Genomic DNA, 27,540 nt, shown 5'->3' with positions numbered 1-27,540 from the left:
TTGGCTTAAAGCTCAACATTCAGAAAACGAAGATCATGGCATCTGGTCCCATCACTCATGGGAAATAGATGGGGAAACAGTGGAAACAGTGTCAGACTTTATTTTTTGGGGCTCCAAAATCACTGCAGATGGTGATTGCAGCCATGAAATTAAAAGACGACTCCTTGGAAGGAAAGTTATGAGGTATTAGGGATACATAAATACAGGAACTGCCAGGGTGGAGGTTGCAGAACGGAGCCTGGGACGATGGTGAAAAAACAGACGCTAGAGCGCTAATCAGTTCAAGTATTTATCGGTTATTCATGACGTGCCAGGCACTGTATTAACAAAGGGCTTCAGCAATAGACCCACCACTGTCGGTACTTTTACTGCGCTAATTCCAATGCGGCAAACCAGGTAACACACACACATAAACACACATATAACATACATATGTATGTGTAACGTGGAGATAAATGCTAATTATAAAACCAAAGCAGAGCAAGGCAACAGCAAGTGAAGGTGGGTGCTGTCTTAGGTGACCCCGGCCAAACAAGCAAAGGAGCAAAGCAGGAACCATGGATCCGTTTCTAATTTTCTTGGAAGCCTCCTTCGAAGTCCCGCCCCCCTCCCTCCCAATAGGCGCAAGAGCCGTCTCCTGGGAAGCTCCTCCCACAGTCCCGCCCAGAGGCGGTCTTGGGGGCGGAGCCCCGCGCCCAGGCTCTCCGAGCGCCCCGCGCAGAAAGCCGCGCGCTTAGGGTTCCCGGCATTCTCTGGGTGCTTTGCAGGCTGAGAAAATTACCCCCGCCGAAGAATGGCATGCTGGGAACTGTAGTTTCCGGCCGCAGCCCCGGGTCTGAACGGGCAGTAAAAAGCCGCCAAGTCTGGCTCCATTCCTGGCACAGGACTGGAAGCTCCGAAGGGTTGTAGGAAGGGCTCTCTGGAGGGTGAGAGAGTCGAGGGGTGGGGGTCACTCCGAGAACCGTCAGGCGCGTCCAGCCGGCTGAGCATCCAGGCCGGAGGCCGTCACGTGACTCCAGCCCCCTCCGGCGCCCGCGGCTCTCTTCAGCGCTGTTCCCGCCCCGCCCCGCCCCTCGCGTCCATCGGCCCGAGCTTCCCCCGGCGCTGCTGCCACCTCGCGCTCGGAGGCGTCACGGAACGTGCTCGCCTCTCCCCCTCCCCCGCCCTTCCCCCTCTCCCGCCCTCCCCCACCTACCCCTCCCTCGCCAAGACTCGCCGCCGCCGCCGCCGCAGCCGCAGGAGTAGCCGCCGCCAGAGCCGCGCGCAGCCATGGCCGAGAACCCCGGCTTGGAGAACCACCGCATCAAGAGCTTCAAGAATAAGGGCCGAGATGTGGAGGTGAGTGTGCTTCCGCGGCGGGGGGCCCGCCCGGCTCGCCCGCCCGGTCGCGCCGGCCCTGAGGCGGCGAGGAGGGGCGGGGGGCCGGCGCGACCGGGCTGGTTCTCGCCGGCCCGCGATGGGTCGGAGTTGGCCGCCGCCTCCCGTCCCTGCGGCCGGGCGGCGGGAGGCGGGTGGCGGTCCGGGCTGCAGCCGCCAGCGGCGGCTGCCCGGTGCGGAGACCGGGAAATGCCGGGGTTTTCGGCCCCGTCACGCGGGCGCGGCCTGCTGTCGGCGAGGAAGAGGTGTGGAGCTGAGGCGGGGTCCGCGGGCCGGGGCCTCGCGCGCCGGGGATGCTGCGGCCGCGGTCTTTCGACCGCCGCGCTGAGGGGGCGGCGCGGCTCTCGCCCGGCTCGCGGTGCAGCCTCCCGCCCGGCACGGCCCCCTCAGCGCCTCCCGCGCTGCCGCACATGGAGCCTCGGCTCCGCCGGTCCCCGCGCCTACCTTCGGCGAGCCGGGCCCAGGCAGGCGGTGGCGGCCCGCAGAGGGGGGTGGGGACCAGCTGGGTAACCGACTTGTTTGAGGGTGGCGGATGGGGGAGGGTAGGATGCGCCAGGACCATTTTCTTATAACCCGGTGCGGTTCCCCGGAGCAGTCGTGCTGAGCTTCTCCCAGCTTGTACTCTCGTTAACCGCTGGCATTTGGAGCAAGCCGAAGGTGGACAATAGTTTCCCGTCTATTGTGTGGAGGGCTTTGGAAGAGACGTTGTTCCGACCTCCGCTCCCAGGACCTGTTTTCTTAGCCTTTTCTTGTAGCGGAGGGGGTGTGCATAGAAGGATCATTCCTTTGACACGTTGTACTGAAATAAAGAGGCTTGGAGGGCCTCTTGCTGTAAGCTGGTAGAATGTCCTAGTGGTTGCAAAACTGTAAACATTCATCGCGGTCACTCAGTTCGTTGCTACTCAGCATGTTGCCATTGTCTCATTAAGGTGACATTAGCAGGTACTGTTTGCAAACTCGGCTTCTGCAGGCAGCGCTAGAGGTCTCTCTGCAGCTACTGAACGCCGTGTAGTGTGGTGCAGAAACTTCCCTGGGACTCTGACCTCTGGATTTGCTAGGGGGAAGGTGTTTCAGGTCCACAGCCTCCTTTTCTAATACCAGGTGACATAATTTGCAGTTTTGTTATTCTTGCTCAGAGGCCAGTGTGACTTAAGAAAGTGTGCATTTTGTCCTGTCTTAAAGAGAGAAGGTGGTGGTGGTGGGGATATGCCATTCAACGTTCTGTTTTCTAGAAAAACAGAAAACTCAGGCTATTTTTCGGAGCTGCCAAATTAAATACTAATTAGGAAATACGTGGAATTCCCATTTGACTGAGACAAATTAAGGTCATCTATGTCTGTCGTGGTCATGGTTAAGCTTCTTTTATGAGAAATACTTTTAAGTAAAAGTGAAACTTAGGAATAGCAACAAGAAATTTGGGGACTGCCTCTGATTTTTGGTCCACTTGATGATAGAAGTTAATTTGGAACTTTTCCCATCAGTATTTGTTCTTGAAGCTTACACCAGTTATAAAGCAAAGCTTAATGTAGTTTGAAACATTCTGGTATTGTTTGTATCGAAGTAATTAACAATCTTTCTGCTTCTGGGTGTTGGTACAGGTTTTTGTCTTTTTTTTTTTTTTTTTGCCTCTGTTGTGTTCTGGGAACTCAGTGATAACCTAGAAAGGACTCCTGCACATAATAGGCACACGTAAATGCCTGCTGATGATCAGACGGTAACCAGTAACTTCTAGATGCATGAAAAAGATGCCTGGTTGCTAACTAAGCCTTCCAGCCTGAAAGTATTGATCACAGCATTACGATTCCCAGGATACAGGAAGGAATCTAAGGCATGAAGTAGCAGACATTGAAATGATAGTTCCACATGGCAGGCACTTTACTAAGAGCTTCATTGATAACCGCTTTTAGTTCTTAGGACAACTTTGTGAGCAAGGTGTAGCATTATCCCCACTTTACAGAAGGAAAGTACTTAAGATGAGAAGCTCAGGACTGCTTGTACAGGCTGCACAAGGTCATGGAGTGGGTATGAGCATTCACTCATTGTCTGTTGGGTATATAAGGTTGCTCAGTCTGTACCTGGAGGAGTTTACTTTTATAGTTCAGTAGGAGTGTAGGAAAGTAAACTGATCACTACAGTGCAGTGACATCAATAAGTGTATGCTGAGAATGCATGAGGAGATCCTGACTTGGAGCTGAGCAGTCAAGGGAGATGTTCTGGTTGATTCCTAGTGGATGAATGGGAGTGAGTAGATCCTGAAGGATGCAAGGAAGTTGGGAGAGGGAGAGGGCAAGGAAGGGGCATTTCAGACGTGAGGGAGCAGTAACCAAAGAGTCCTGAGAATGTAGGGCTCTTTAGTTACCACTGTAGCTGGACTGCTAAGAGAGAGGGATGCTAGAAATGTGACTAAAGGGTGAACTGGGGTCAGATCTGCTCAAGTGCCTTTATTGTGGAATTTGGTATAACTGACACTAGACACCTTATCTAGTTTAGTCTTATCCTTTTTAGAAACTATTATACTAGAAACTTAGGTTGCAACTTAGCTCTGTGACTAAATAGTAGTGATTATCAGTCTGTTAAAAAAAGTGAAATATACTTTGCTGAGCTATCAATCATTCCTGTCTTTTCCCCTACAGAACAGATAAAAAATAAAAACATTACAGATTATATAGCCAGCCAATACACAAGATGCTAGGTGTAAGAATAAAACACATAGTTTCTAAAAAAAAAAAAAAAAAAAGTGTGGAGTTATGCCAGGGAATTGTGACTAGGGGAAGAATGCAGTTTCATAGTCATTCAATTGGGAATGGCTTCATAAACGAAAGGTTGGCGAATTTCATAGAACGGATGTACTAAACTTGTACTGGGCACACAGGAAATTGGTGAATAAAGATCTGGGTGAAAAAGAAGAGAAGTTAGATGAAGGAGGGAAGAGATGGGCTTTAAGGTTGCCTGTGGTGGTTTGAGAATATTTTTGTGGCAAAAAGTTGTTGATAAGAAACTTCTTGATAAGGAGATATGAAGAAATTTATTTCAGAGTAGGATTAGGAGGTGTAACATGATAACAGCGATGGAAAAAGGTGACTGGGCAGAGATAACTAGAATAAATTTTGGAGTAAAGGTACTGTTACCCATATGTAAGGAGGAATTTGCCAAAAAATTAAGACCGGGGCTGGTCCTAACGTAGAATGAGGATTTGAACCTCCTCCCCTTCCTTTCTCTTCTTTGTAAAACTCAGTGGAGAGAAAGGAGATAAAAGTTATCCTGAGCTTTATAGATGGAAGTCGGGGAGGGAATAATTATCATGGTCAGCAGTTTAAGGCTTGGGTTGGGGGAATGGATTTGGTATCTAAAACAAGGAAATACATAATGAATTCCAGTTAGTGAATACTTATAAATCACACTTGCAGGTAATTGCCACCTGGGTCAAATGTTCACTTCAAGGATGTGGTATTTTAATCTTTGACAGAAACGAATGATTATTTTAAAATTCTTAACGTTTATTGAATGCTTACAGTGTACCTGTTCAGTTCAGTTTAGTTGCTCAGTGGTGTCCCACTCTTTGCGACCCCATGAATCACAGCACGCCAGGCCTGCCTGTCTGACAACAACTCCCGGAGTTCACTCAAACTCATGTCCATCGAGTCGGTGATGCCATCTAGCCATCTCATCCTCTGTCGTCCCCTTCTCCTCCTGCCCCCAATCCCTCCCATCATCAGGTTCTTTTCCAATGAGTCAACTCTTCACATGAGGTGGCCAAAGTACTGGAGTTTCAGCATCATTCCTTCCAGTGAACACCCAGGACTGATCTCCATTAGGATGGACTAGTTGGACCTCCTTGCAGTCCAAGGGACTCTCAGGAGTCTTCTCCAACACCACAGTTCAAAAGCATCAATTCTTTGGCACTCAGCTTTCTTTATTGTCCAACTCTCACATCCATACATGACCACTGGAAAAACCATAGCCTTGGCTAGACGGATCTTTGTTGGCAAAGTAATGTCTCTGCTTTTTAATATGCTATCTAGGTTGGTCGTAACTTTCCTTCCAAGGACTACCTGTACCAAGTATCAATTGTTTATATGCATTATTTAGTCTTATGAAGTATGTATGTATTACTATCCAAGGAAGCTTGAGGCTTAACAGTTCTTAAGTAGTTAGCCCCAAGGCCTCAGAAGGTTTAAGTGAAGGTGTGTGTGCAACTCTTTGTGACCCCGTGGTCTGTAGCCCACCAGGTTACTCTGTCCATGGGATTTTCCAGGCAGGAATACTGGAGTGGATTGCCATTTTCTTCTCCAGGGGATCTTCCCAATCCAGGGACCACTGCGCTTTAGGCAGAACCTAACCTTACAATGAAGCTGCGTGACACTAACGCCAAAACGTGCTTACTGTGCTGCGCTGTCTCTTCACTGAGTAGAACCTAAGACCTGACTTATATGATGCACATCTGAAGGTTAATAAATGGGGGAAATAATTAGGAAATCTTAACTATATCAGAGAAATCCCTATTCTTCCCAACCCAGGGATCAAACCCAGGCCTCCCCCATTGCAGGCAGAGTCTTTACCAGCTCCGGCTTTACCAGAGCCACAAGGGGAGCCCGGGAATATTGGAGTGGGTAGCCTATCCCTTCTCCAGGGGATCTTCCTGACCCAGGAATCAAACCGGGTTCTCCTGCATTGCAGGCAGATTCTTTACCAGCTGAGCTATCAGGGAAGCCCTTTTCATTATTTTAAAACCTTGCTAATAAATTTTTTTGACATTCAATTTATCACTTTGATTTATTTACCCTTTATTTTTTTTTTTTAACTCTTGCAAAGTTTGCCTACAGTAAGAAGCCAGTTAGTTGGTTTCACTGAAAAATAGTAACTCATATTCTTGGCCTTACCACTTAAACTTTAGGCTTCTGTTTCTTTTATTTTAAAATTATTTTTTAATTGGAGGATAATCGCTCTAAAATGTTGTATTGGTTTGTGCCGTACATCACCATGAGTCAGCCATAGGCATGCATGCGTCCCTTCCCTCTTGAACCTCCCTCTCACCCCATCCCATCCTCTGAGTTGTCACAGAGCAGCAGGTTTGAGCTCCCTGCATCGTACAGCAGATCCCTCCCTGCTATCTGTTTTACGTCTCGTAGTGTATATATTTCAGTGCTGCTGTTTGTTTGTCCCCCCACTCCTTCGCATGCTGGGTCCACGAGTCTGTCTCTGTGTCTGCGGCTCCGTTGCTGCCCTGCAGATCGGTTCATCAGGACCATCTTTCTAGATTCCACATACATGTATACTTGATATTTGTTTTTCTCTTTCTGATTTCACTCTGCAAAATAAGCTGTGGGTTCAGCCACCTCGATAGAATTTACTCGGATGTGTTCCTTTTTGTGGCTGAGTAATAGTCCATTGTATATATGCACCGTAGCTGCTTTGTCTGTTCATTGGTTGATGGACATCTGTCTAGGCTGCTTCCATGTCCTAGCTATTGTAAATAGTACTGCAGTGGACATTGGGGTACATGTGTCTTTTCCAGTTATGGTTTCCTCGGGGAATATGCCAGTAGTGGGATTGTTAGGTCTTATGGTAGTTTCATTCCTAGTTGTTGTTTTTTTTTTCCAGGAATCCCCATACTGTTCTCTATAGTGGCTGTATCAATTTACATTCCCACCAACAGTTTAAGAGGGTTCCCTTTTCTCCACACCCTCTCCAGCAGTTATTGTTTGTAGATTTTTTGATGATGGCCGTTCTGACTGGTGTGAGGTGATACCTCATTATAGTTTTGATTTATATTTCTCTAATAGTGAGTGCTGTCGAGCATCTTTTCATGTGTTTATTAGCCATCTGTATGTCTTCTTTGGAGAAATGTCTGTTTCGGTCTTGTACCCACTTTTTAATTGGGTTGTTTGTTTTTCTGGTATTGAGCTGCATAAGCTGCTTATACCTTTTGGAAATTAATCCTTTGTTAGCTGTTTCATTTGCTGTTATTTTCTCCCATTCTGAGGGTTGTCTGTTCACCTTGTTTAGTTCCCTTGCTGTGCAAAAGCTTTTAAGTTTAATTAGGTCCTATTTGTTTATTTTGGTTTTTATTTCCATTATTCTAGGAGGTGGGTTATACAGAATCTTGTTGTGATTTATATCAAGGAGTGTACTGCATATATTTCCTTTAAGAGTTTGATAGTTTATTTTTTAATCGGAGGATAATTGCTTTACAATGTTATGTTGGTTTCTGGCACACAACAGTGTTAATCAGCTATAAATATACATATATCCTTTCCTTCTTGAACCTCCTTCCTTGGCTTCAGTTTTTAATACTAGGACTAAATAAATATTGTCTTATCCTCAAATTTAACTAGCACTACTAAACTTGTTTCTTTCTTTGAAACCTCTATTGGCAAGAGATATACCTAACTGTTCAAGCTTAAAATCCTTATCCTCGGCTTTGATTCCCATCTTCCTTGCCTTCACTGTCGGTTAGTCGTCTGACGAGCCCTCAGCCCTCACGTTTCTGCCTTTGTTATCAGTCTTAACACTCCACCCTCGAGTTGGCCCCTGTCGCAGTCACCTGCGCAGCTCTGGCGGTGCCCCAGGTTCCCCTGGTCTTTCCTCCCCAGTGTAGCTTACGGGTTGACCTTTCTGAAGTCTTCCTGTAGCACTTTTCTGGCAATTCATCCCGTTGCATTCAGGATAAAATCAAAAATCCTTAGTATGCTGCACTTAATTTTACAAAAATTCTGCCTCTTCTACCTTACCTACCACTTCTGATAAGTCCTGTACATTTTGCACACGTGTATACATTCCTGTATCCTTGCTTTTGCTGTCTGTTTGGGGGGCTCACTCTGACAGACTCTTTCTCCACTCAGACTCCTCCATGTATCTGTGAGACACCAACATTGCAGTCCCTCCAGATAGCATTATAGTTCAAAAAAAACCCTTCAGCAGTTCTCCACAGGGCCTTTCTTGACCTGTCTACTTTTTTCCTTCCCTCTAATGCTTTTCTCTGAGTTTTCCTTTACCTCTTTGGTAAAGATTGCTGTGACGTACAACAAATTCTCTTGTGTGTATAACAGCCTGTCAAGAAGCCCACTGAGTCTAGGGACCTTGGGTTATGACTGGTCATTTGTTGACTAGTACAACAAATTCTCTTGTGTGTATAACAGCCTGTCAAGAAGCCCACTGAGTCTAGGGACCTTGGGTTATGACTGGTCATTTGTTGACTAGCATGGACAATTTATTTAATAAGCACTCTTTAAGAGAGATTAGATGATATAGTTGGGAGTGAAAGGTACAGTCTAAGATATTAATAATTTCTTTTATTATTGACTTTATGGCATTAGTACTGTTGTCTGACCCTCCATTGACAGTCTGTTGTACTGTAATGTATTTCTGTAACATAAACTAGTTCATATTTGAATGTTAAAGAGGAATGATGTTAGTTCATGCACAATTCATGTAGGCTAATACTTGATTTTTACCAGCACATGAACAGTTTAGCCCTCCCAAATAACAGGAGTTGAACACAAGTAGTTGAAGTACAGAAACAGTTGAACATAGCAAGCCCAGGAGTATGCCTGTTGGCTCCCATGAAATGTGTGTTCTGTCTTAAAGGTGCTTATTGTTCTAACTGTCTTGATGTATTTCCCGCTTTCTTCCTAATTTTGTAGAACATGAAGTTTTTCAGGACTCTATATGTCCTATAGCAGATACACTATAATTCTCTTTTCTTGAATTCACTCTCTGGACATATCATCTCTCCTGGTCCTTCTGCCTCATTGATTATTCTTTTCAGGTCATCTTTGCCAAGTCTTCTTTCTACCCATTGAGTATATGCATGTCGTGAGGTTCTGTCCATAACTTGCTTCTCTATGGACTTTTTCTTGTCCACATCAGAAGTTGCCTTAGTTTTAACCACCATTTCATTGTGGGGAGTTTACATCTGATTTAATCATCCACTGGAAATTAATTATGAGCATCACATCAGCTTCTTAAGCTCAAAGTGTTTAAAGTTTTTTTTTTTTTTTCCCTGTTTATGGCATCATCACTCTCACCGTAACCTGAACTTGAAATTTGAGAGCTTTCCTGGACTCCTTCCTCATCTTCCACGTTCAGTCAGGTGCCAGTCATGTAGCTTGAATCTCTGCTGTCTCAGGATTTGGGCCCTACCTCTCTATTCCCCTGCCTCCAGCCTACTTTCAGCCTTGTTACTTAGCATCTAGCAGTTTAAAAGTTGCCTGCAGAGTGGGGTTCTTGCTTCAGTTCACGAGGCCTTTCAGTGAGCCTGACACCTGATTATTTCTCCAGGTCCTGTCAGTTCCTCACCCCGCCCAGCCCCATGCCTTTAAGCTCTGGCAGCACTGAGCTGCTTATGCACTTATGCGTAATCTGGACTCCTGCCCTCCCCTGCTTGCCATGCTATTTCTATTCTAAGGGCTATCCTGCTGACTGGAGTATCTTTCGCTGCCTCCTGTTGCCTGGCTAATTCCCACCCCTCCTAAATACTCATCTCTTCTGAGAGATCTTTCTGAATCTCCCTTCATCCTCCCGGGTTGTTAGCAACCTTTCTTCCCTCACTGTGCTTGGAAATTTTTTTTTGTTTGTTTTTACTTTTTTAATGTTTTTATTATGTTTTATTTGTTTCACCTCTGTGTACCTCCATTGCAGTGGTTGGAACAAAATAAACATTAAAATGTTTCCTGAATGAGGACATTCATTGTAATTTTCCTAAAGTATGTTTTCTTTTTTTCAACTGAAGTGTTCAATCTTTTAGGGCGTTTTCAAAAATTGCTTCCCCACAAAAGCCCAAACTTATAATTTGATAGGTTAATACTGTGGCCACCTGATGTGAAGAATCGACTCACTGGAAAAGACCCTGATGCTGGGAAAGATTGAAGGAGGGAGGAGAATGGGACGACAGAGGTTGAGATGGTTGGATGGCATTACTGACGCGATGGAAATGAGTTTGAGTAGGCTTCAGGAGTTGGTGATGGACAGGGAGGCCTGGTGTGTTGCAGTCCCTGGCGTCGCAAAGAGTCAGACATGACTGAGTGACTGATCTGATGTGAAAAAATATTGAGAGATTAAGACACATGCATAGTAGAATTTTCTTATACATCAGATATCATAATTTATAATTTATTCCCAAAGACTTTGGCTACTTCTCTAAAAGATAATGCATTCTTAAATAAATACCACATCACCCTGACACAGTTAATCATTTCCTGATAATGGCTAATGTAATCCGCAGTTAAATTTCCCCAGTTGTCTAATTTTTTTAAAAAAACATTTGGTTGTTAGAACCATGATTACACAAGATCTGATCACATTTGGTTATGTCTCTGAAGTCTCCTTTAATCTAGAACAGGCACCTCCCACTGTGCTTTTCATACATAATACAAAATTTACCATTAATATATATACACATAAATATAACATTTATTGTTTATATATGCATAATATAAAACTAACCAATTTAGTGTACTTTCTGTGGCATTAGGTGCATGTACATTGTTGTATAATCTTTCCCACTGTCCATCTCCAGGACTTTTCATCTTCCCCAACTGGAACTCTGTCTCCATTAAACAGTAACTAAAATTTCCCCTCTCTCCAGTCCCTGGCAACATCTCTTCTTTCTGTCTTTATGAATTTGACTGTTTTAGGAACCTCATATAAGTAGAATCGTATAACGTTTCTCCTTTTGTGACTAGTTTATTTCACTTAGCGTAATGTCTTCAGCTTCATTCATATTGTAGCATGTGTAAAAAAACCTTCCTTTTCATGACTGATTAGTATTCCATTATATGGACATACTACATTTTGCAACATTTATCCACTGATGGATTCTTGGATTGCTTTTATCTTTCTGCTATTTTCCCCCACCATTAAAAAAAAATGGTGTTAATTTGGTGAAGGAAGAAAATCAGATCCGTTTTCTTATATTTAGTCAAACCATGTGAAATTGCCATTTTTACAGTTTTAAGCTGCCAAGTATGATCAAATTTCTATGGTTCAGCTTATTAGGCTATTATAATTGCTGGCCACAGTGGGCCCTTCCCACAAGCTACATCTGTCCAGGAGCAACCTTAGTAAGGGCATTCAGCCAACCTTCAGTGGAGTAGTGGTCGTCAGGCAGTGAGTAAGGCACGTATATTTAGGCTTAGAGAAGCTGTGAGACTAAATCAAGTTCACACAGTTAGTGGAGAAACTGGAACATGAACACAGAGTGTTTGGTTCCATTATATCTGAACCATGGTATACATGTGTCTCTAGCTAGTCACATGTATCTAGCTGTGAAGATATCTCACGTCCAAGGTAAGAGAAACCCAAGTAAGACGGTAGGTGTTGCGAGAGGGTATCAGAGGGCAGACACACTGAAACCATAATCACAGAAAACTAGTCAATCTGATCACATGGACCACAGCCTTGTCTAATTCAATGAAACTAAGCCATGCCATGTGGGGCCACCCAAGACGGGAGGGTCATGGTGGAGAGGTCTGACAGAATGTGGTCCACTGGAGAAGGGAATGGCAAACCACTTCAGTATTCTTGCCTTGAGAACTCCATGAACAGCATGAAAAGGCAAAATGATAGGATACTGAAAGAGGAACTCCCCAGGTCAGTAGGTGCCCAGTATGCTGCTGGAGATAAGTGGAGACATAACTCCAGAAATAATGAAGGGATGGAGCCAAAGCAAAAACAATACCCAGCTATGGATGTGACCGGTGACAATGTGACAAGGTCCAGTGCTGTAAAGAGCAGTATTGCACAGGAACCTGGAATGTCAGGTCCATGAATCAAGGCAAATTGGAAGTGGTCAAATAGGAGATGGCAAGAGTGAACGTCGACATTCTAGGAATCAGCAAACTAAAATGGAGTGGAACGGGTGAATTTAACTCAGATGACCATTATATCTACTAATGTGGGCAGGAATCCCTTAGAAGAAATGGAGTAGCCATCATGGTCAACAAAAGAGTCCAAAATGCAGTACTTGGATGCAATATCAAAAACGACAAAGTGATCTCTGTTTGTTTCCAAGGCAAACCATTCAATATCACGGTAATCCAAGTCTATGCCCCAACCAGTAACGCTGAAGAAGCTGAAGTTGAACGGTTCTATGAAGACCTACAAGACATTTTAGAACTAACACCCCAAAAAGATGTCCTTTTCATTATAGGGGACTGGAATGCAAAAGTAGAAAGTCAAGAAACACCTGAGGTAACAGGCGAATTTGGCTTTGGAATACGGAATGAAGCAGGGCAAAGGCTAATAGAGTTTTGCCAAGAAAATGCACTGGTCATAGCAAACACCCTCTTCCAACAACACAAGAGAAGACCCTACACATGGACATCACCAGATGGTCAACACCAAAATCAGATTGATTATATTCTTTGCAGCCAAAGATGGAGAAGCTCTATACAGTTAGCAAAAACAAGACTGGGAGCTGACTGTGACTCAGATCATGAACTCCTTATTGCCAAATTCAGACTTAAATTGAAGAAAGTAGGGAAAACCACTAGCCCATTCAGGTATGACCTAAATCAAATCGCTTATGATTATACAGCGGAAGTGAGAAATAGATTTAAGGGACTAGATCTGATAGATAGAGTGCCTGATGAACTATGGACTGAGGTTCATGACACTGTACAGGAGACAGGGATCAAGACCATCCCCATGGAAAAGAAATGGAAGAAAGCAAAATGGCTGTCTGGGGAGGCCTTATAAATAGCTGTGAAAAGAAGAGAAGTGGAAAGCAAAGGAGAAAAGGAAAGATATAAGCATCTGAATGCAGAGTTCCACAAAATAGCAAGGGGAGATAAGAAAGCCTTCCTCAGCGATCAGTGCAAAGAAATAGAGGAAAACAACAGAATGGGAAAGACTAGAGATCTCGTCGAGAAAATTAGAGATACCAAGGGAACATTTCATGCAAAGATGGGCTCAATAAAGGACAGAAATGGTCTGGACCTAACAGAAGCAGAAGATATCAAGAAGAGGTGGCAAGAATACACAGAAAAACTGTACAAAAAAGATCTTCAAGACCAAGATAATCACGATGGTGTGATCATCACATAGAGCCAGACATCCTGGAATGTGAAGACAAGTGGGCCTTAGGAAGCATCACTATGAACAAAGCTAGTGGAGGTGATGGAATTCCAGTTGAGCTGTTTCAAATCCTGGAAGATGATGCTGTGACAGTGCTGCACTCAATATGCCAGCAAATTTGGAAAACTCAGCAGTGGCCACAGGACTGGAAAAGGTCAGTTTTCATTCCAGTCCCAAAGAAAGGCAAGCCAAAGAATGCTCAAACTACTGCACAGTTGCACTCATCTCACATGCTAGTAAAGTAATGCCCAAAATTCTCCAAGCCAGGCTTCAGCAATACGTGAACTGTGAACTCCCTGATGTTCAAGGTGGTTTTAGAAAAGGCAGAGGAACCAGAGGTCAAATTGCCAACATCCACTGGATCATGGAAAAAGCAAGAGAGTTCAGTGAAACATCTATTTCTGCTTTATTGACTATGCCAAAGCCTTTGACTGTGTGGATCACAATGAACTGTGGAAAATTCTGAAAGAGATGGGAATACCAGACCACCTAACCTGCCTCTTGAGAAATCTGTATGCAGGTCAGGAAGCAATAGTTAGAACTGGACATGGAACAACAGACTTGTTCCAAATAGGAAAAGGAGTACGACAAGGTTGTATATTGTCACTCTGCTTATTTAACTTCTATGCAGAGTACATTATGAGAAACGCTGGGCTGGATGAAGCACAAGCTGGAATCAAGATTGCCGGGAGAAATATCAATCACCTCAGATATGCAGATGACACCACCCTTATGGCAGAAAGTGAAGAGGAACTAAAAAGCCTCTTGATGAAAGTGAAAGAGGAGAGTGAAAAAGTTGGCTTAAAGCTCACCATTCAGAAAACGAAGCTCATGGCATCTGGTCCCATCACTTCATGGGAAATAGATGGGGAAACAGTGGAAACAGTGTCAGACTTTATTTTGGGGGGCTTCAAAATCACTACAGATGGTAATTGGAGCCATGAAATTAAAAGACGCTTACTCCTTGGAAGGAAAGTTATGACCAACCTAGATAATATATTCAAAAGCAGAGATGTTACTTTGCCAACCAAGGTCTGTCTAGTCAAGGCTATGGTTTTTCCTTGGTCATGTATGGATGTGAGAGTTGGACGGTGAAGAAAGCTGAGTTCCAAAGAATTGATGCTTTTGAACTGTGGTGTTGGAGAAGACTCTTGACAATCCCTTGGACTGCAAGGAGATCCAACCAGTCCATTCTAAAGGAGATCAGTCCTGGGTGTTCTTTGGAAGGAATGATGCTAAAGCTGAAACTCCAGTACTTTGGCCACCTCAAGGGAAGAGTTGACTCATTGGAAAAGACTCTGATGCTGGGAGGGACTGGGGGCAGGAGGAGAAGGGGATGACAGAGGATGAGATGGCTGGATGGCATCACGGACTCGATGGACGTGAGTCTGAGTGAACTCCGGGAGTTGGTGATGGACAGGGAGGCCTGGCGTGCTACGATTCATGGGGTCGCAAAGAGTCAGACACGACTGAGCAACTGAACTGAACTACTGAATATGTCTTTCTTTGTGGTGTTGATTAACTTGTTTTTCCTATTTCTTACTACCCTCTGAGTTTTCTGGAAACTAGAGGTTAGTTTTAAAGGCTTAAATATCTTTAAGCATTCTTGATTTTAAAAACCTTGTCCGTTGGTGTGCTGTGTAATCTGTCCCAATCGTGATGTTAGACTGATCAGGTGGTTCGGATGATAACGAGTATTTCATGTTTTTATGTCAGAGTTACCATATTTGGCGAGAGGAATTTTAGTTTTTGGGTGAAATATGATACAGACTTGATTGTCATTTGAAATGAAAACGTCTCCTGACTTTTTGGGTAGTAAAGGAGTTAGAAAATGTATCTAGAAAATCTCACTTCAAGGTCAGTGATATTCTTTTTCCATGACTGACAGCACTCCTACATTCCCTTTTTTTTTCTTCTTAATATAAGGTTTGGCTGTATTCTCATTTCCAAGTTTCTGTTCCTTTGCTTTGAAAGTAAAACAGTATTAAATAGTTAAGGACGATGTAGCTATCTTTTGCAGTAGTTTTGCCATTAAGAAAAAAATTGTCACAGCTTAGGATACCAACATAAACAATTAAAACATGGTAGAATTAGGACTTTCCTGGCGGTAAGATTCAAGAGTTTCCAATGAAGGGGGCATGGGTTCAATTCCTGGTCGGGAAACAAATATCCCTGTGCCACTCAGTACAGCCAAAAAAAAACTTTTTTAAGGAAAAAAAAGAAAAAAATCTCATAACCCCCAAAACTCAACAGTTCAGAATGACTAATTCCAAGTAAATATAGTCATGATTCTGCTGCTGCTGGTAAGTCACTTCAGTCGTGTCCGACTCTGTGCTACCCCATAGACGGCAGCCCACCAGACTCCGCTGTCCCTGGGATTCTCCAAGCAAGAACACTGGAGTGGGTTGCCATTTCCTTCTCCAATGCATGAAAGTGAAGAGTGAAAGTGGAGTCGCTCAGTTGTAAATCATGACTATTTATTTGGAAATAGTCATTCTGAACTGTTGAGTTTTGGGAGTTATGGGTTTGTTTGTTTGTTTTTTTTTTTCCTTAAAAAAGTCTTTTTTTGGCTGTACTGAGTGGCACAGGGACGTTTCCCGACCAGGAATTGAACCTGTGCCCCCTTCATTGGAAACTCTTGAGTCTTACCGCCAGGAAAGTCCCAATTCTGTTTCTTTTCCTGCCAGATTTCTTTTTTTTAAATACTGGTGTTTCTAAAAATCTTCTACACATGAACTTCTAGGGTAGTTCAGTTTGGTAGGAGAGACTGACATCTAAGTATATACTTAGTGTGCAGTATAAGTTCTGTGATATACGTACAAAATTTGCAAAGTACTGTGAGAGCATGGAGAAAGGGAATGACTCTATCTGGGGAAACTGAGTAAGGTTACACAGAAGATCACTCTTGAGCTAGGTCTTGGAGGCAGAATTTGCCAAGACACAAAGAAAAATAACATGCATAACAGTGATTACACCATAAAGTGTTAAAAGCATGGTGCGCTCAAGCACTAGTTGGTTTGGTGATCTTATATCTGTTCCCCCTTCTGGAAACAGCATTCTGATTTCACCTTTGAAGCTACTCTTGTTTCATTGGATACCTCTTGGTGGAAGTTTTAATTGAAAGCTCCTGCTTCCTTTGGTTAATTAAAGTGTTTCACTCTTTTTGGATAACATATGATTAGCCAATCACATGCTATCCCCTGGCCTGTAAATCTGGTACTGGAACCTGAGTGATTCATCCTAGCAAAAGTATTGTGTAGAAATCTTCCATTAATTCCTGCCACCTAGATCTTTGGAGTTGCTTTAATCCTGATTTGTTCATAGATCTCATTCTTTAGCTTTTCCTTTGGTTCTTTGAATTTTTCTATATTTTTCCAGTAACTTCTCTTCTGTCTTCTTGCTTCCCTTTTATATCTTAAATTAACTGAAGTGTTGTGTTTTTTTATTTTTCTATTGTTTGCAACATATCTGTAATTGAAGGTGATGATTGTCCTGGTTTGGTTAGTTCTGAGGAAGTTCCCAGGATACAGGACTTTCAGCATTGAGACCAGGAAAGTTCTGGGCAAACCTTAACAGATTGGGTACTCTAACCGAAACAGTTTAGGAGTAGGGATAATGAGCTTGGAAAATCAAACATTGTCCAGATGGAAATACTCAGTATGTAGCTGAAAATCACCTGTACAGAACTAGCTTGCTTCACTTATTTCAGTCAGCAGTTAATCTGAATTCTGAACTAAGTGTGAGGGATAAAACAATGAAAATATTGATAATGAATTATTGTTGAGCATTTACTATGTACAGGGGACTCTGCTTATAAGAATAATCGTAAATAACCCTCATAAAATTGCCATTATACAGATGAAGAAAATGAGTTAAGTCATTCATTTAAGAAGATACAACTAGGATGAGGCAGAGCTTGCATTCAGTTTTAGATTTCCTAATTGAAAATCCTGTGCCCCTTAATGACCATTCTCCTACTTTGCCTCAGGGTCCCTGCTCGAGGAAGACTAGTACGGAAACAGTGTAAAAGCAAACAAAGGAAATCACATGGAGAATACACTGGGCACAGGGGACGAGTGTAGGTGAGTCAGGAGAGGCTTCATGCAGATGGCTGCTTAAACTGAAGCTAGAAAAGTGTATAGTTATTTGGTGGTAAATCTTGGGTGGTCCTGAAAGTAATAGACAGCAGCATATGCTCTGGGGAACTAAACTCATTTAGTATTTCTTACAGGTGGAGTGATTAGAAAGCTGAAAAAGATAGGCTGGGGCCAGATTGTGAAAAAGGCTTCCCTGGTGACTCAGTGGTACAATCCACCTGCCAGTGCCGAAGACCCAGGTTTATCCCTGGGTTGGGAAGATCCCCTGGAGAAGCAACCCACTCCAGGATTCTTGCCTGGGAAATTCCAGGGACAGAGGAGCTTGGTGGGCTACAGTCCACGGGCTCACAAGAGTTGGTTGTGACTTAGGGACTAACAACAGCAAGATTGTGAAAAGGCTTTATGGTGGGGAAAATTTTACATGAGAAGCAAGTTTTGTGCATTGAGAAGGATTGCTTTGTTTGTACCATAGGAGATGGATTGGTGAGAATGGGAAGAGAGCTTAGAAGGAATAGGTAGAAAACTCTCAGGGGTCTCAGAGACGGATTGTCTGACTGATAGCACTGGCATGGGTGGCAAAGGCAGGAAGTTGTCAGGACGGTTTTCCTTCTAGAAGAGAGGTTAGTAAACTTTTTCTGTGAAGGGCCATAATGGTTTTAAAAGCCTAAATACTTTGGGCTTTGAGTGCCATAATGTTGATGTCACAAGTGTTCAACTCTGCCCTGAGCGTGAAAGCAGCCACAGATGATAGGGAAACAAAGCTTATTTACAAAACCGAGCGGAGGGCTGATTTGGCTCATAGGCCCTAGATTCTAGGACGATGTGGCAAAAATTTGGAAAATAATTCACACGGTGTTTAAGGTAATGTATTAATAGATATGGGCTCATAGGGATAAGAAGAAAAGAGGACTGGAAGCAAAGAACCCCAGGAACCACATCATTTTAGAGTACTAGTGAAATTGCCACTGAAGAATGAGTCTGCAGGAGACTTCCGGCAGAGTGTGGCATCAGAACTTTAGGGGACAAGAGTCTTCCTGAAGGAAGGATGTCAGTTGCAGTTTTAAACGCTGCAGAGGACAGGTATGATGAGGACCTGAAGTAAGTGGTTCATTGTCATTGGAGCCTAGTTATTAAGTGGAAAACTCCAAGAGTGGTGGAGGCTGGGAACTAGATTACAGTAGGGTGAGAAGTGAGTTAGAAATGTAGTAGATAGAATCAGCCAGTAGAAACTCAGTTTAAGAAACTTGGTGCTCATGGGAAGGAGGGACCACCGGCCATCCTGAGGAGGCAGTGTGGGTAAAAGAATTATTTTCGTTGTTTCTCAGCTGTTGAGAAGTGTGGGATTGGCTCCTGTTTGTAGGCTACATGGAAGAAGCCAGAGCAAAAGAGATTTAAGGACCTAACTAGCTAGAAAAGGAATAAATGATTGAGTCTGGCATACTGGGGAGCCATTAGGTGCAGTAATAGACACATATTGTGCTTAGGTTTGGAAGGGCTCTCAGTTGGAAAGGACTTGGAGAACTAGAGCTCGGAGTGAGGATGGGCTGCAGTAGGGTGGAGCAGATTATGGCTGATGGCCTGTGTTTTCTTTGACAAAGTTACCTCCAGAGAATAGAGTCTAAGAGAGGTAATACTTGAGGTTAAAGATTTTGGGGGAGTGCAGACTACCTGGCAATGAAGGCCCAGCTGAGATAAGCACAGTCTTCCCTTGGTATTGCAGGGAATTGGTTCTAGGAGCTCCCTGAGATACCCGAATCCATGAATACTCAAGTCCCTTTGTAAAACGGCAAATGTAGTGAATGAGTATGTTTGGCCCTTAGAATCCAGGCAGACTGATGGTACTATAGTGTATTTTGGTAACAGTTGTGAACAGTTTTCAGTTGATTGTGTCAGATTTAGCTACGAAAGCATCCTGAGTTATAGTTAGAATTGTTAGTTAAGCCAAATATAAAGTGTAGAAATCATACTCACTTGAATCATTAAAAAACTGAACTAACAAGATGCAGAAATTGAGTCTGAACCATTTCTCCCACAGATATGGAATCTGGGGGTGTAGAGAAATAAGGAATGTTGTTCACTCACCTAGCTGATAACCAGGTTTTCTGATTCCAGTACTTGGGTAACACAACATGCTTAAAAACAAAATCTGTATTTTAGAAAACTTTAGAACATATAATAGTAGAGAAAATAGTTTATGGAACTCCTGTTATACCAGTGTAAAACAGTTAATAATTTTGGTCAGTCTTATTTCATTTATATTCTTACCCATTTTACCCTTCCCTGGAATATTTTGAAGCAAATCCCAGATATTCTGTTTTGTTTATCAGTATTTAACATGATCATGAACTCCTTATTGCAAAATTCAGGCTTAAATTGAAGAAAGTAGGGAAAATCACTAGGCCATTCAGCTTTGACCTAAATCAAATCCCTTATGATTATACAGTAGAGGTGATGAATAGATTCAAGGGATTAGATCTGTTAGAGTGCTTGAAGAACTATGGAAGTTGCTAACATTGTACAGGAGGCAGTGACCAGAACCATCCCAAAGGTAAGAAGCAAAGTGGTTGTCTGAGGAGGCCTTACAGTTAGCTGAGAAAAGAAGAGAAGCTAAAGGCTAAGGAGAAAGGGATAGACCTATCTGAATGCAGAGTTCCCAGAGAATAGCAAGGTGAGATAAGAAAGCCTTCTTAAGTGAACAATGCAAAGAAATAGAGGAAAACAATAGAATGGGAAAGACTAGAGATCTCTTCAAGAAAATTGGAGCTACTAAAGGAACATTTCATGCAGAGATGGGCTCAATAAAGGCCGGAAATGACACGAACCTAACAGAAGCAGAAGAGATTAAGAAGAGGTGGCAAGAATACACAGAAGAACTGTACAAAAAGATCTTTATGACCCAGATAACCGCGATGGTGTGATCAGTCACCTAGAGCCAGACATCCTGGAATGTGAAGTCAAGTGGGCCTTAGGAAGCGTCACTACAAACAGAGCTAGTGGAGGTGATGAAATTCCCATTGAGCTTTTTCAAATCCTAAAAGATGATGCTGTGGAAGTGCTGCACTCAATATGCCAGCAAATTTGGGAAACTCAGCAGTGGCCACAGGACTGGAAAAGGTCAGTTTTCATTCCAATCCCAAAGAAAGGAAATGCCAAAGAATGCTCAAACTACCACACAATTGCACCCATCTCACAGGCTAGCAAAGTAATGCTCAAAATTCTCCGAGCCAGGCTTCAACAGTACATGAACCGTGAACTTCCAGATGTTCAAGCTGGGTTTAAAAAAGGCAGAGGAACCAGAGATCAATTCTCCCCTACCAGCTGGGTGTCCTAGAGTTCAACTAATTTCTAATGCCACCTACCTGGAGATAGCCTCAGATTCCATGGGCTTCCCTGGTGGCTCAGAGGGAAAAGAAACTGCCTGCAATGCAGGAGACCTGGGTTTGACCCCTGGGTTGGGAAGATCCTCTGGAGAATGGCTACCCACTCCAGTATGCTTGTCTGAAGAATTCCGTGGACAGGGGAGCCTGGTGGGCTACAGTCCATGAAGTTGCAAAGAGTCTGGCACAACTGAGTAACTAACACTTCCACTTCACTTTCACTTCCAGTTTCCACAGGTCATTGATTTAGTACAAGACTGCTCCCCACCCTCATCCCTGCCTGTTTTCTAACCACCTGGCCACAAAACTTGTGTTGGACTACTTTGTCATACAGAACCCAGAAAACATTTTAGTTACTAGATTATTGGTTTCGTATGAAAAGATTTAACTCAGCAACAGCCAAAGGTAAGAGATGCATTGGAAAGGTCTGGGGGAAAGGAGCAGACCTTCCATGGTCTCTCAGAGCACACGGGGCTCCAGCTCCCCATGTGTTCACCAGCCTGGAAGCTCTCCAGACCCTGGCTTTTTATGAGAACATGATTAAATCATGGACCATTGATGATGGTACTGGATCTCCAGCCCCTCCACCCTCCCTGGAGTTTGGGGGGTGGGGCTAAAAGTTCCAACCCTCCAATCATTGGTCTGGCATCCAGCCGTCAACCTTAGGTTACCTGCACCTCATTGATATAACTACAGACACCTTTACTGCTCTCTTCAGGCTTCAGCTGTGTCCAGCTCTTTGCGACACTATGGACTGTAGCCCTCCAGGCTCCTCTGTCCATGGGATTCTCCAGACAAGAACACTAGAGTGGGTTGCGGTGCCCTCCTCCAGGGAATCTTCTGACCCAGGGATCGAACCCCATCTCTTTTGTCTCCTGCACTGGCAAGCAGGTTCTTTACCAGTAGCGCCACCTGGGAAGCCCACTTCATGCTCTCTTTACTTAGTAAATTCCAAGAGTTTTAGGAATGCTGTATACCAGGAACAGTAGGTAAAGACCAACTATATATTTCATATTATAAATCACCATATCATAGTCAGATATAGTATTATACTTAAAGAGCCCAGAATAATTATACTCAGTTAAAAACACACTTTTGATATGAAATTTCAAAGTAAAAATACTCAGTGTTATACCGCAGATTTATAGACCAAAAGGAACCTTCTTGGTCAGTTGTTTGGGGTTGGGATGTGACATAGGAAATTAATAATATTTTTAATAATTTTTTTTCCTTTTTTCAACTAAAAAGAAAAGTAGAGGAATAATCCTCTCTGTTTCAAAATAGGTTGATAATAGCAGGTATTAAGTTTTAACTTCCAAAGATGGTATATAGATTATTATGGAATGAGGAAACTTTATGGAAAGAAAGGCTTTTTCATATTTTCAGTATTTTAATAGTGAATTTTTTTTAATGAAAATGACTCCAATGCATCTATACATTATAAGAAAGATGTTGAAACACTTTGTGTCTCTGAGATAGCCTTTGATACATTCTGATTTATTATTCCTTGACTGCAAACACACACATACACACACACACGTTTTCTTATTAAATATAGAAGCATTAAATCACAGAGAGTCAAGTGGGACAGCAGTGAACTTGGGTTGTGGCCCTTTTCTTTGTCAGAATAGTGTATGCTTGCTCTTTGCATTCCCTACCTCAGAATCGCAGAGGTAAAGATTCAGTATTCCAAATGTCTTTGCAGTGTTTCCAGAGGATATTCGGGTTGACACTGTTGTCATTTTTCTTTAGTCAGGATAGCAGTAGAGAGACCAAGAGAGAAAGCTGAACAGAGTATGGAGGAAGGTGGCTGGACAGGCATTGAAATAATTAGGTTGCATAGTACATCTATGAGTTCCTCTCAAAAATTCAGATGTGCAGGAAGAAAGTAGGTAGCCTGAAAAGGATGGTCATGTTGGCTAAGTGCTGGTCTGTACATGGACAGTACAGATGCATACGTAGATGATAAACAGCCTAGATGCTGGATGGTGCATGACGTGTGGAACAGAGAGCATGGACTGTGCTATGCTGTACACAGACTGCAGTATCTTGTAAATTTGTTAGCTTGAATCTGGTTCCGTGAGTGTCATGTATATGTATATCTTAGTTTTGGAATAATGTATAATTAGGACTATTTATTGAGACCTTTTTTCTTTTTAAACTTTGCAAAAATAAATTTTTAATAATTAGAAACTGGTGTTTTAAACAAAAACATAAGAAGTAGAATATTTTGGGAATGGTGCTGTGTGACATTAATTTGTGTACTAATTTGTATTAGTAGTTAATTATTCACTTGTTAGTAAGTATATTCTGCTACTGCTAAGTCGCTTCAGTCGTGTCCGACTCTGTGCAGCCCCATAGACGGCAGCCCACGAGGCTCTCCTGTCCCTGGGATTCTCCAGGCAAGAACACTGGAGTGGGTTGCCATTTCCTTCTCCAATGCATGAAAGTGAAAAGTGAAAGTGAAGTCGCTCAGTCATGCCCAACTCTTAGCGACCCCATGGACTGCAGCCTAGCAGGCTCCTCCGTCCATGGGATTTTCCAGGCAAGAGTGCTGGAGTTGGGTGCCATTGCCTTCTCCAAAGTATATTTTACTTACTATTAAAAATTAAATACATTTTAAAGGAGAAGATGAAACATAAACCATGATTCTAAATATTAAGGCTCTCATACTATTTAATAATAAAATGCAAATTCATTCTTGTATGAGAATAAATTCTCATTGCCCAAAATCCTTTGCTATGAGTGACAATTTAAAATGCTTCCACATCTCCACGTACAATTTAAAGTTACTGTTATGGTCTGTGGCTGGTAGCAGCAGTATTTTCAGTATTGTGCTGAATTCTGGAAACATTGTTTTTGATTGGAATAAAAGAGTTGATACTTGGATGTTAAGAGTTCTATAGTAAATGGGCATTTTCTTTTGTTTTCTAAGTTTTATGAATGTAGGGCTCATGCAAAGTAACATTTTTGTGTACCCTTTGAAACTTTGGGAAAGTGGGATAATTGAGTGTTGAGCTAAATTAATCAAATTTTGGAATACAGAGGGAGAAAGTACCTGGACCATACACTGATTGTGGTGAAGTGCAAACAGCATTGTCAGTGAATATGACTCAACAAAAGTTCAAAGTTAATGTTAGTTATTCAGAGTGAAATGAAGTGAAAGTCACTCAGTCCTTGGAATTCTCCAGGCCAGAATACTGGAGTGGGTAGCCTTTCCCTTCTCCAGGGGATAGTTATTCAAACTACCTTTTAAAAGAAGTTCTAAAAAAGATTGATTTATTTATGGTTGTACTCAGGCTTTCTCTAGTTTTGGCAAGCAGGGCCTACTCTGCAGCTGCTGCTAGGGCTTCTGGTTGAGAGCCTCGGCTTTAGGGCACTGGCTCAGTTGTTAGGATGTACAGGCTTGGTTGCTTCTAGGCGTGTGGGATCTTCCTGGACCAGGGATCTAACCCGTGTCTCCTGCATTGGCAGGTGGATTCTTAACCACTGGACCACCATGCAAGCCATACTTTTTTTTTTTTTTGGTATTATGGAGTAGAGGGAAGTAAAACTGAATGAAACAAGTTCTCGGCCTTCAAGGGCAATTTAATATAAGAAATAAATACAGCTGTTGGTAACTATAAGGTTGTGATTGTTTAATAAAAGTAAGGGTGGTTTGTGTACACAGGAGGGACAGGCGAACGCTGGCCTTAAAAGACTTGACAGAACTTCACAGTGGAGAGGACATGAATGTTTCCTGCTTTGCACAAGATGTGTAGGTTAGGTGTATGTTTAGCAGAAAGAGTTTTGTTTAATTAAGCTGATTTCTTGATGACAGTGTACGTGTGACCCTCCCTCTAGTTTGTTTCAGTGGCCCCAAGGGTCAGCATGGAGGTCTGTTCTGTCAGTGTTTCTCGTCTGCTCTGTTGTCCTAGGGGTGCCAGCTAGGGATCTGGGTGGTGGAGCCCTTGTGGGCTTGTCCCTTAATCTCAGTGCTTTGCAAATATGCTTCGTGTGCGCGCGTGCGCGGGGCTGTGTGTGCCATAATGTGAAGGAGGCTGGGAAGCACTGTTTTAGATTGCTTACTGTTCCTCTTCTGGTAAAAAGTTCTTTGGTGTATAGTTTTGTTTTTGTAAAAACAGCTAGAATAGTCACAATAAGAACACATTCTGGATAAATGGTATTAGGTACCAGTGCAGACAGAATCTTCTAGTAAACCAGATATTAGTTCCATGCAGTGATTAGGGCGCCTTACCAGGTTTTTAATTCTCAGCTTTGTATTTATGAACATGATGGCATTAAGTGAAGATTTGATGTTTGTGGTCACGGCCACACTTTAAATAAATGTGACCAAAATACAGTATCCCTCCATATGCTTTTCTTCTGGTAAACATAGTAGGTATTGGACCTATTGCGGAGAAAACTATACTCCTTTCAGCAGGACAGGTACTTCGGAGGAAGGGAAGTTGGGCAGATTTGCTTAGGGTAGGGACAGCCTTGAGAGGAAGTCCTGAGCTCCCTTCCAGTAAGAGGCAGAAAAGGGAGAAGAAAGCAGAAAGGAAAATTCTGAATTTACAACCTGGAAGAAAGCAGGCATCTGGAGACCCAGTCCTAGATGTTACGCCCTAGTTGTGACTGCCTGGAGCTGTTGAATTCTAGGTAGAACTGTTCTGATTTGGGGGGCTAGTGTGACTTGAAATACACACCCCCCATATTAAAGAAGAGAAATTGGGGTCCCAACTTTCTTATCAGTGAAAGGGACTAAGATATGGTAGCAAAGGGATAGTTTTGGTGCTGCAGACCAGAGTACAGTTACTTGTTGCTTGTTTGTTTTGTGTTAGTGAAGTAGAAGATACCTGGTGTCTGGAGGGTAGTTTAGGGATCTTGAGAAAGATTCGCCCCCTTCCCACTCTTATTCAGTTCCTCTGCCTGGTAAACTTCAATAATGTGTCTTTGGCTATATAACAGTATTGGCTAGCTATTTAAAGAATAAGAAAAGATTAAAGAACAGACCATACCAGCACTCTTTTAAGCTGGAGTATTGTCTTTCGGTGGGATAAAATATGTATCAGAATTTACGGTTTCTCTGCAGCTAGGGAGCCAGCCTACATTCAGCCTGGAAGTTGTTCTTTTCCAGCATACATGTAAGGAGCTGTTAATGGCCTTTCACCATGAAGATAATCTTATGTGCTGGTATTTAAATTCTAAGTAGTTTGTTTTTAATTACTACTATAGAAAGATGAAATAGTTCCAATTTTGAGCACTCCCTCTAGACAGGAAAGAAACAGGGAAGCCCTTTTATTCCAAAATTGAAATGAGGAAATAAATCTATTACTGGCAATGTTCAGATACCAAAAATAATGTTAAATCTCCTAAGAAATTCAGTAATAGAGGTATTAGAGAAAGACTGTAAAATAAATATTTTTAAATGAATGAATCATATAAGGAAGAATCAGAAGCATTAGGGAAAAAACCCAAGATACTACCAGAGTAGATCAGGCATACTTGAAAAGGACTTAATGTAGCTAGAAATGAAAGAGGATAAAAAAAGTCAGTGACATTAGGTACTCAGTGGACAGAAGTGACAGGATTTAAAATTGGAAATGCTTATTACAACCTATAGAAAATGGAAGGAGGACATAGGTGACTGCTTACTTAGTGATGCAGACTGTGCCAGGTTCTTCTGTTAATGTTTATCTCATTTAATTCTCAGAACCACTTTTTCAAGTAGTTTTAATATTCCACTTTTAAAAGAATACTGTCGTTTACAGATAAGGTAAAAACAGTAAATGAAGCAAGATCAGTGAGGAAGATGATGAACTCTGTTCTGAATATGCTAAGGAATTTGTGGGGTGTTTGCTGAAGTGATCCAGAAGACGCTCAGCTCAGGAGATCTGGAATTAAAGTTTTAAGCTGCTTCATTTCCCAGGGTTGTTGGACTTGCAGAATATACCAAAATCTGTTTATTTCTTAACATAGTTGTTTATTTAAAGGATGCTGGCTAAAGGGAACTATAGTTGAAGGGATGACTCAAGTCTGACATCGAAATTTACTGTCTGTGTTGGCCACCTTTCCTTCTCTGAAAAAAAGCCTTTCAGATATTGCTTCCCTTCCCCCATCATACATTTGATTCATTTCTCATGGGTAGCAGCTTAAACAAATTTTAGTTGTGCATATAAACTGTCAGCTGATGAGAATAGTTTTTAATGTTATTTTAAACTAATCTGAAGTTTTCTTGGGGGATTATGCTTGAAATGAGGTCTTCACATATGATTAGTAGTACTGTTTTAACAGTTGATCAATCAGAGTACTAGTTCATTAATTAAGACTGTGTGGTACTGGTATAAGGAAAAACATACAGGTCAATGGAATGTAATTTAGAATCCAGCAGTAAACTTACATTTACAGTAAATTGGTTTTCAACAAGGGTGCGAGTGCCGTTCAACAGGGGGAAAATGGTCTTTTCAATAAAAAATATTGGGACAGCTGGGCTAGATATCCTCAAATCAAGGAATGAAGTTAGGCCTCTGCCTCACACTCTTAACTTAGGTGGATCAAAAACCTTTATGTAAGAACTGCTGCTGCTAAGTCTCTTCAGTCATGTCTGACTCTGTGTGACCCCATAGATGGCA

The 27,540-nt window shown here is 42.6% G+C and overlaps 2 protein-coding genes across 2 annotated transcripts in view; one reads left to right on the top strand and one right to left on the bottom strand.

Moving 5' to 3' along the window:
* Positions 1-276: 276 nt before the first annotated feature.
* On the bottom strand, positions 277-4,274 carry LOC138446507 (basic salivary proline-rich protein 3-like). The gene is made up of 2 exons (XM_069601422.1): positions 1,196-4,274; positions 277-919 (listed from the first exon to the last, which is right to left on the bottom strand). Exon 1 carries the CDS (start codon positions 1,937-1,939, stop codon positions 1,313-1,315), a length of 627 nt encoding a protein of 208 aa, XP_069457523.1. The 5' UTR covers positions 1,940-4,274; the 3' UTR covers positions 277-919; positions 1,196-1,312.
* The window catches only part of KPNA3 (karyopherin subunit alpha 3), a 96,179-nt gene continuing 69,336 nt past the window's right edge, over positions 698-27,540 (top strand). The window contains exon 1 of the mRNA XM_069601396.1: positions 698-1,338. Within this exon, the coding sequence (XP_069457497.1) occupies positions 1,270-1,338 (69 nt within the window). The 5' untranslated portion in view covers positions 698-1,269. The remainder of the gene's footprint in view (positions 1,339-27,540) is intronic.

This window comes from Ovis canadensis, chromosome 10 (genome assembly GCF_042477335.2).
Source record: "Ovis canadensis isolate MfBH-ARS-UI-01 breed Bighorn chromosome 10, ARS-UI_OviCan_v2, whole genome shotgun sequence".
Classification (NCBI taxonomy): Eukaryota; Metazoa; Chordata; class Mammalia; order Artiodactyla; family Bovidae; genus Ovis; species Ovis canadensis.
The sequence above is the reverse complement of the archived record's forward strand: the minus strand, read 5'-3'. Positions and strand labels throughout refer to the sequence as shown.